The 9,529-nt window shown below is 44.7% G+C and overlaps 1 protein-coding gene across 1 annotated transcript; it reads right to left on the reverse strand.

Annotated features, from left to right (window-relative positions):
• Positions 1-3,763: 3,763 nt before the first annotated feature.
• TM4SF4 (transmembrane 4 L six family member 4) lies at positions 3,764-9,050 on the reverse strand. Its single transcript, XM_027685491.1, has 5 exons — positions 8,619-9,050; positions 8,289-8,378; positions 7,106-7,239; positions 4,202-4,391; positions 3,764-3,988 (listed from the first exon to the last, which is right to left on the reverse strand). Exons 1-5 carry the CDS (start codon positions 8,790-8,792, stop codon positions 3,971-3,973), a joined length of 606 nt encoding a protein of 201 aa, XP_027541292.1. The 5' UTR covers positions 8,793-9,050; the 3' UTR covers positions 3,764-3,970.
• Positions 9,051-9,529: the final 479 nt, after the last annotated feature.

A 9,529-nucleotide genomic window follows, 5' to 3' on the forward strand; every position in this document is an offset into this window, starting at 1 on the left:
GTTAGAATGTGTCTTAACGATATCTTGCATTTACATAAAAAAGCTCTGGAGCCTCCATCAAACATAAATGCCAAGTGTATTAGCTTCTGTGTTTGGAGACGTGATTGCTAATTCATGCTTTATTTACTCAGGAATATTAATCAAGTGTCTTTGGCAGAAATAGTGAATGTGTGTTTGTAAAGGTCATTCAGTTTGTTCCTAATGTACCAGCTCGCAAGACTTCAGAAGGTCTCTCTCCTTCCAAGCTGCTCAGCCACGCTCGCTACAGTCTCGCTGCTGCTGGGTGTTGTTACCCAGGAGCTGTGCTAAAACCACTCCTTCGGGAGCGATTTCCTGAGGTTGGTACGTCCTGAGCTCCCCGTCCGTTCCGAGGCCTGTCCGCACCGCGCGGTCCCAGGCGGAGGGGGAAGAGCAGCCGCGGGCGGGCCCTGCCCGGGTCCCTCACCCAGTGCGGGTCAGGCCGCACCCACAGCCCCAGAGCCCCTCCCGGGCTGGCGGCTGCACATCCCTCCGGCATTCCATGGACTCCTGGCCGGAGGCCGTGTGGTATATGAAAATACCAGCAGTGCTATTACAGTCTTTCTTAGCTGGTCCCCAAAACCTCAGTCTTCCCTCAACTATTAACAATGCTCGTGTCCCCGTCAGGTACCTCATCATTCCTAAAAGCACAACGGCTGGAGTCACGCACAATTCCACGGAAAAATTAAGACTTTGTGTTAGGGTGGGGTTGGCTTCGTTTTGTTTTCTTCAGAAAACAAGAATCCTTGTAAACAGCTGTGTACAGAATTCTCTTCGGAGCGGGAGGCTGAGGCCGGGCAGGAGGCGGGCCCCGCCCGGGGCTCCTCACACCCGAAGCTCCTCACGCCGCCCGGCCCGAGGTTCCTCACACCGCTCCGGCTCCTCACGCCGCTCCGCCCGAGGCTCCTCACACCCGGGGCTCTTCACGCCGCCCGGCCCGGGGCTCCTCACGCCGTTCCCCCCCGGCCGGGCCGGGGCCGCAGCTCCCGCCTCTGCTCGGCGGCGGGGCCGGGGCGGAGGAGCGGCGCCGGCAGCAGGTAGGAGAAGGCGGCCGTGACCGTGGTCCGACCTGCGGGAGATCCCGCGGGTCCCGTGCCCTGAGCGGGGCCCGGGAGGCTCCGGGCGGGCTCTCGGCCCCGCGGGAGGCAAAGTGCCCACGGGCCAAATCGGGAGAGACGTTTAGTGGTGCCGCTTTCTGCACAGACCCGTTTCCAAATAATGCCATAAATTACTCTAACTAGCACAATTAATGAGCAAATTGTGTCATTTTCAGCGCCTGCTAAAGATTCTTCCCGGTTTGGGTTGTTAGGCTGCACAGGTGGGAGTCTGTATCTCAGCAGAGTCCGCAGCAAACAGCGATGAGAGGTGGAGGGCAGCGGTGCTGCTTCGCAGGTGAAGATGCCTATAAGAAAGTCCCATTCTGTTGGCAGAGCTTTTGTAATTTCAGTAAAGCAGTGCGTCCTGATCTAGTGAAAAAGTAATTTGGCAAGGAAAAAGGTCAGAGGTGTTTTATCTGGGTTCTTATTCATGTTCAGTACTGTGAATACCAGTTTCTACCCCCTGGGGCAAAGACCCCACCTGTATCCGTGTAATGGAACAAGTCAGCTTTCCCACCCTCGGACAACTGGGGTTGCTCCAGGGTTTGCCGTTGTTTGCCTTGCTGCTGTTTATACCATGAGTAATGTAGAATCCATGAAGGGGGAGCTAAAGTTGAACTGGGAACAGGTAATGAGCTTTCAAGACTGGAATGATGTTAGAAAACATCCCTTGCTCTGGGCTGAGCAATTTTTTTTAACTCTGTATATGTTACTTCACTATTTTAAAAATGAACCTTTTGCAAAGAGTTGCCAGTTAAATAATGCATCATTCCCTGACAAGTCACACTGTGCTGTGGTTAATGTATCATTTTGTTGCAGTCTATTTACTGGAGATGATCAATAAAGAGAACTCTTAACTGTGTATACTTCAGCTGTGCAGGGACACCAGTTTTATCGTGCTGAAGTGCGTGAGCTCAAAATCACATGTGTACACTCCACATGTAATCTGAGTTGTTTAATAACCGATGTGTTTCCTTTTAAGTAAGCTCTTGGCTGAAACAGTGCCACACAATGTCAAAGTTGCTGTGCTCTCAGTACCCTGGTCATCTGGTCACTAGGCTGGCAGTTTTTATGGGTGAATAAGCTTCAGCTAGCATGGGCATCTCTTGAGATTTTACAAACAACAATAATATTTTTCCTTTCTGCTACTAGGATTTCTACTTCTGTATTTTTGTATGTATGTTGATATTTGTACACACTACAACGGAGTGTTGTGTTCAAGTTGGTCAGGGCTCCTGAGGTCTGTTTTAACACTTTCAGTTATCCCTGGTTGTGGTTTCTCTCTTGCCATCATCCTGTTCCTGCCTAGCACTGCCCTCTCTTTATCTGTGACTTCTCTTGCAGAAGTACCACTGGCCTATTATTTCATTCTCTGTTACAAGGATCTATGATCAATCACTTTCCTTGATTTTACTGGACATTTAGCTCAGTAAAAACACAGATCAATCTCCGATTACTGCAGAACTGACACTGAAACTAAGTGCCAGGGAAGAGCCTCAGATGTTAGCCATAACTGAAAAGATTTGGGAATACTGTTGTTGCCACTTTGAAGTGCGAGTTCAGCTGAGCTGCTGCTTCGGCTCCTTCTCCCTTGTTGGCTACACCTCCAGGCCAAGGTGTGAATGCAGTCTGGATCACAAGATGAAACGTGTGTGCCTTGTTTCGATATCTCCCGTGTGTTAGCTCATGTTATAAAACCACCATGTAGCTGGATGTCTCTAACTCATGAAGCACCCATTTGTTTTGGTTTTAGGTATCATAGCTTGTGATCTGTTATTTCTTATCCTATGTCCCACAAAGATTTATGTATCCTGTTTATTAATGTATCAAAGTTGTACACTATGCAGCTACCCATCCCTTTGTTGAATGCTGATGAGAAACATTCCATGTCCCCAAAGGCTTCATATAAATAAAACAAGACAAATGCAAGATGAGGTGCAGGACAGCTGCTCACCACAAATGAAATAGATGTGAGATGGTTGCACAGTGGGTGGTGATATAAAGGGTACTCTCAAATTCCTGCGCAATGCAGTAGAACAGGTGGGACAGACAGCTGTTTCTAAAGAGGTTTTTTTATAATTTAGCATCTTGCACAATGTATCACTGAGGCCATTTTGCCTCAGTGAATGTAACTCTCAGTACCTAAATCGAGCTATTTAACATTTCTTACCTATGGCTCAAGAATTTGCAGTGCTTTTGAGTACTTTGTTCTTCAGATATCCCTAACATAGATACAAAGTACATGAAATACATTTTCTGGTTTGTGAAAATTTGTTTCAGAAATTTTGTGTAGAAGCTGTTGATTTGAACCCCTCAAATGTCTCCAGTCCCTCTTGTTTCCTTCTTGATTTCTTTGGGAAATACTTTTTTCTTTTAAAGTTTTAAAAGTTCTTTCTGAAAGGTATTTTTGCCTTTGAGCTCTCTATTGCCTTTCCTATCTCTTTCATAGCACTATGCCAAACACAGCTAACTTGAACTTCTGCAAAAAAGATTAATAAATAGCATTTGCACTCATATGTAGATTGGAAGCTTTGAGGAGTTACGAGCTACCTAACTGACCTGAATAGAAATTGTAACCCAAAATTGGATTTTTCCAGAGAACAGGCTCTTTTTTAATGGAAGCTGTTTTACAAAAATAGATATGAATGTGAGAGTTGAATTTCACTTATTTTATTCCATGATGAGGGGTTTCACGAAGGCTAGAAAGGGAGTCTGGGCTTCATAACGTTGGTGAAGGGAAATGCCCTTCATTCTCATCTTCTTAGCCAGAGCCAGTGCATCCCAGGGCTGCTCTGTGGAGGGCTGCAGAAGGGATCCTCCCAAGGTGAGCAGGCTTGTCTGCAATTTCATATTCTTCAGACAGTTCCATCTCCCTGGAAGAATAAAAACATGGAGGTAATTTAGTTGCTGTGACTTTGAAAGGATTTTATTATTTCTCAGTGGCAGCAGTGTACGGTTTTGGCTGTACTTTAGGAAACATGATTGTGGCACTGGATGAAGGCTAGTTTAGTTTTTCAGACTGTCAGCTAGTCAGATGTACATATAACTGGTCAGTACACAAAATAGCAGAACCATCAGTTGCTCACCCCACAACATCCACAGCATTTGCAGTCCCCACAGAGGGTTCCAAACAGCCCATTCACCACCTGAATACCACAGAGCACACCCTGGATCAAACTCATGACCAGCAGCAAGGAGAAGAGGGTCAGGTGCCATACGACAATATTGTCGGGTGACAGACACTTGTCCCACAATGAATGGTCCTTGAGGTAATCCCTGCAGGAGAACAAACAGGAAGAAGACAATGTTAGCTCACAGAGCGAGGGGTCTCTCACAGCTGACATGGCCAAGGTTCTGTTCACTTTGGCAAGAATTTCCATTGCCACACTGGTGCTATGTATCTAGAACATGATTTCAGTTTAGTTTCTAGATCAGTTGAAGCAATCGATTTGAAAAGACAAGGCATCAGAAGGGAACAATTGGAGACAATTTTTTCAGACATTTGAACAATTTGGTGTTCTTGGAAGAAAAGATCATAGTCAAGCGTGTGCCAAATAGGTGTTATCTGTGCCAGTGTTTTGCCAGGGGTGTTTTTGCTGTTTTTACTTGATTACAGCATTTTTTGTTGGGAATGGAAGGGTGGACAGGCATGCAATCCATTACCTCAAACTACAGTTGGGAACAAGGAAGTACATTGAAATAAAATCAAAACAACTGAATTACCAAAACTAAAACATCAAATACTACAAGACAAGTCGCCTCTTGCCCACCAAGCTGAAAAGAACAGCCTTTGCTCTTCTACATGCCTCATCTAAAATAAAGGTCAGAGTATTTTCCATAATTTTTACCTTCACATTTTGATTTAATTGTGAACTGCATAACTACTTACTATATTTCCTCTGCATATTGTTAGTGCTGTTTTGTTTGTGATCTTGTCAAGTGATTTCTTGACTGCAACCAAAACTATGTTTGAAACAGAGCACATTTTTCCAAAGACTCCCAGAAAGAGACAAAGGGATTTGGTTTCCAGCCCTCGCTGGCCCATGAACAAATAAGGTATATCATACACCTTTATACTTCTTGTTTTCTTGTTTTTTTTTCTTTTTAACCTGAACTATAATTTTGTAGTGTGTTATGCAAGAAACGCTGCCAGGTCATTCTTGCTGAACATGTCTTGTTTTCTGTTGAATGTGTCTTGACTTCAGTCTGAGCAGTGAGATTGCTGGGTTAAGTGATAAATATATGACAGTGAACATGTTTAAGTTGAGAAGTGTGAGGAACAGGTAACTTCCAAATGCCATAGCCAAGATAAAATGGCACATAGATAGTAATTATTTGAATACCATCAAGTTTCAATCCAATCATAGAATCACAGAATGGTTTGGGTTGGAAGGGACCTTAAAGATCATTTTGTCCCACCCCCTGCCATGGGCAGGGACACCTTCCACTAGCCCAGGTTGCTCCAAGCCCTGTCCAGCCTGGCCTTGGACACTTCCAGGGATGGGGCAACCATGGCTCTGGGCAACCTGTGCCAGGGCCTCCCCACCCTCACAGGGAACGATTTATTCCTAATAGCTGATCTAAACTTGCTCTCTTTCAGTTTGAAGCCATTCCCCCTTGTCCTGTCACTACATGCCCTTATAAAATGTCCCTCTCCATCTTGTCGCCTCCCTTCAGATACTGGAAGGCCACAATTCCGTTTCCCCAAAGCCTTCTCCAGGCTGAACAATCCCAATTCTCTCAGTCTTTCCTCATAGGAGAGGTTCTCCATCCCTCTAATCATCTTGGTGCCCTGCTCTGGACTTGCACCAACAAGTCAATGTCCCTCCTGTGCTGGGGGCCCCATAGCTGGAGGCAGCACTGCAGGTGGGGTCTCACTTGAGGGGGCGGAGGGGCAAAATCCCCCCTTCCCTGCTGGCCACGCTGTGGGATCAGCCCAGCACATGAGGGGTTTCTGGGCTCCCAGCGCACACGGCCGGGGCTTGTCCAGCCTCTCACCCACCAGCACCCCCAAGTTGTTCTCCCAGGGCTGCTCTTGATCTGTTCATCCCCAGCCTGGATTGATACCAAGAGTCGCCCTGACCTGGTGCAGCACCTTGCACTTGGTCTTGTTAAACCTCATGAGATTCCCATGGGCCACTTCTTGAGCTTGTCCGGGCCCCTCTGGATGGCCCTGTCCTTCAGATGTCACCTGCACCACTCAGCTTGGTGTCATCCACAAACTTGCTGGGCGTGCCCTCGATCCCGTCGCCTGTGTCGTTAGTGAGGATATTAAATAACACTGGTCTCAGTAGGGACCCCCGAGGGACACCACTTGTCACTGATGTCCATCAGGACTCTGAGCTGTTGACCACTACCCTCTGGATGCGACTGTCCAACCACTTTCTTCTCCATCTAACAGTTCACCCATCAAATCCCAAATCACCTCCCTGTCCTCCATGTGCCTCAGCACAGTTTTCAGGAGGGTCTGTTCCATGATCTCCCCAGGCACAGGGGTGAGGCTGACAGGTCGGTCGTTCCCAAGGTCCTCCTTTCTACCCTTTTTAAAGGTGGGGACAATGTTTCCTCTTTTCCAGTCACCTGGCATTTCACCTGACTGCCAGGACTTTTCGAGTATGATGGAGAGTGGCTTGGCAACTACATCAGCCAATTCCCTCAAGACTCTGGGATGTGTCTCATAACATATCACTTCTATTCATCTACGTGGAATTTATCCCCTAATACTGCTTATCATGCCAAGAGTAACCTAGGAGGAGGCTGTGCATTTCTCTTTACTGGCTCCTTTGAAACTCAGTAGTTCTAATTGTACTTGCTGTTCTTTACATCCGTGCTCTTGAGCCTTATGAAGTGTTGGTCTGTGTTGCTGGCAGTTCTAAGAACTTCTGTATTTTAACCAAACAGTATATTTCCCATTTTTATACAATGAATTTGGAAGTTGAATCATGTCACAAACTTAAAATATCCTTATTTTTCTGATTGCCTTGTCTTACCCATCCTTGAAAGGGTAGGTCCAGCTGATTCCATTGTTACATTTAGGGCCTTTGTTTAGGGCCACTGCTGACAAAATAAAGCAGTATCCAGCTCCCACAACTCCAACTGCAGCAAATATTATAGAGGAAAACATCTGACGAAGAGAAAAATAATGTTATTTTTGTTCTTACTCAAGCATCCTATTAATGTCAGTGTAAGTTCCCTAAATTCAGCTGTTAACAATCAAATAGTCAACTCCTGAACAGCTAAAACATATTAGTTTGCAGTTGCATAATAAATGTGTAACGCATATGTAATAGGTTTGCAGCAAACCTGCATTGGTCTGGAAAGGCTTTGCCAGCGCTGACGTCCTGTACCTGAGCAGGACAGGCCGGGCGCTGGCAGCAGATGGCACTGCTCCCCTCTGGGCCCGCCTGTCCAGGCTCCCCTTCCCTTCAGCCCAGGTCTTTCTCAGGAGATTACAAGCAAGACAACTCAGGGCATTTAAAAAAACCCCTACAGTATCCCTTTACAAGTTAGCTTTGATATCCTGGGCACATTTGGACCAAATAATTATATTTTTTCTTCCCAAGTCTCCCTTCAGGTTTCATATTAGTATACTTTTATCTCCTCACAAGTGCTTATCAGTGCTAGTTGTAGTAGTACAATGGGGATGGATTGGAAAGTATGTCTTTATTTTTCTGGCTTTCTGTTACAGCATTTTCATTTTTACTTACTAATATGTAAGTAAATCATGCAAAAACTAATGCCCTGCTTGAATTCTGAAGCACTCAAAGCCATTGTATTGGTCTGCAGTGAGTTGGGAATGTAGTGCCCAACTGCCAGAGTAATTTTTAAAACGGCTAGCACAAAATGTCTAAAGAGACATGCTCTGCAAAACAAAACAGTGCAGATCTTTAAGAAATTAGTTTTAATTGTGATAGTAACTATGAGTATCTTGAGACAGCAAAAAGCAACAAGGCTTGTTGCTTTGTGATACCTGTGGCACAACATCAGAGGCATAATACAATTTTTACAGCTTGCTATTTCCACTTCCCAGCACTCAGACAAATGGCAGGGCTATGTCTCCCACACTTGAGACAGCGTCTGTCTGGTCTCTCAGTGACTGTGAGAGGGAGATACATGTACAACATTGGTAACAATTTTGCTTTTACTTTTTTTGCCATGTTTCCTTTCACTTACCGCAAACCTCTTTCCACAGCTCTGATTACCACAGCATCCACAGCAATCATTATTCTGAAGGCCCAAAAATACCAAGGCAGGGAAGATCATCTACCAATAAAGAAATACAGTTTGAATTGGGATTAATTCAAGTTACATCTTCTTTTAGATGTAATAGTTCTATGTATTTTTTTTCTTATCACTAGATTAAGTTACTTATTGCCAAACTGTTGGATGACTTTTTACTTATTTGTTTATCAAAGAGGAATTTGCAGTACTGAGAAAATTCAACAATGCAAGTCATGACTGGGGACGGGGGGAAGGTAAGAATGTTTGAATTCATGTACTTACCAATACACCGGATCCCAAGATCCCTCCGAAGTACCAGACCTCATCTGTAATGTGTGCATTCTCTTGAGCCACTTTTCCTCCAGGGAAAAACAACAAAATGTTAGCGAGGGTGCAGAGCACAGCCAGGGGGATGAGAACGGTTCCCAGGCATTTGGCACAACCTCCCGTGCACATGCTTCTTTAAAGATATTGCAAACACAATTGAAGGCAAAATAAAATCTCTCGGATGTTCGCAGAACTGCTTTATAAAAAGGGGTTTCTCAGTGTACTTTGCAAACTCCAGTTTCTGCTGTGCCGTTAGAGGGGCTGAGAATGCTCCTGTCAGTGTTCCTGCAGTCGATCCAATGTGCCCTGTGCTGCGTATTTATATGTCCTTGCAGCCGTGATGTCAATTTTCTGAACGTCCATAAATGAAATTACGTTCGCTGCAGCCTCTCATTTTACTATAACAACCCACAACCTTTGTTAATATTTTACTAAAATGGTTGAGACACTTCATAATCTGGGCTCAGGTTATGGGTAGATATCTCTTAGTTCTGGATTGTCATTTTTATGACACATGGTACTTCTTCATACTACAAAATACTTCTTTGCGAAGACTGACATGAAAATGCATGATGAGTCAGCTGATATTAATAACATATTCATAGTCCAAGTTCTTACATGTCATGAGATGGTTTTGTAATTGAAATAGTAGATAAACTAGCTCATACAAAGGTGAGCAATTATAGACTGATAAAGATACACATCCACAAATCTGAAAAAGTTCTTGGATTGCAGCCGGATGAGAAGCACAATTTTATTGCTGTTAGGCAATTGGACTGTGTCACAGGGTATGTGTTTCTCCGTATTTGGGATTAAAAGGTTGATTTTATATTTATTTTGTGATTTTTGTAAATTGTGCTACAGGA

The sequence above is a fragment of the Neopelma chrysocephalum genome, unplaced genomic scaffold, assembly GCF_003984885.1.
Source record: "Neopelma chrysocephalum unplaced genomic scaffold, ASM398488v2 Primary Assembly neopelma1_69, whole genome shotgun sequence".
NCBI classification, from domain to species: domain Eukaryota; kingdom Metazoa; phylum Chordata; class Aves; order Passeriformes; family Pipridae; genus Neopelma; species Neopelma chrysocephalum.

Excerpts from the sequence above, each read along its gene's own strand:
- TM4SF4 (XM_027685491.1), bottom strand. The coding sequence starts at position 8,792 with ATGTGCACGGGAGGTTGTGCCAAATGCCTGGGAACCGTTCTCATCCCC. Across the intron at positions 8,379-8,618 it reads TCTTGGGATCCGGTGTATTG|ATGATCTTCCCTGCCTTGGT; the intron begins GTAAGTACATGA and ends CTTTATTGGTAG. Across the intron at positions 4,392-7,105 it reads ACCTACCCTTTCAAGGATGG|GGATTACCTCAAGGACCATT; the intron begins GTAAGACAAGGC and ends GTTCTCCTGCAG.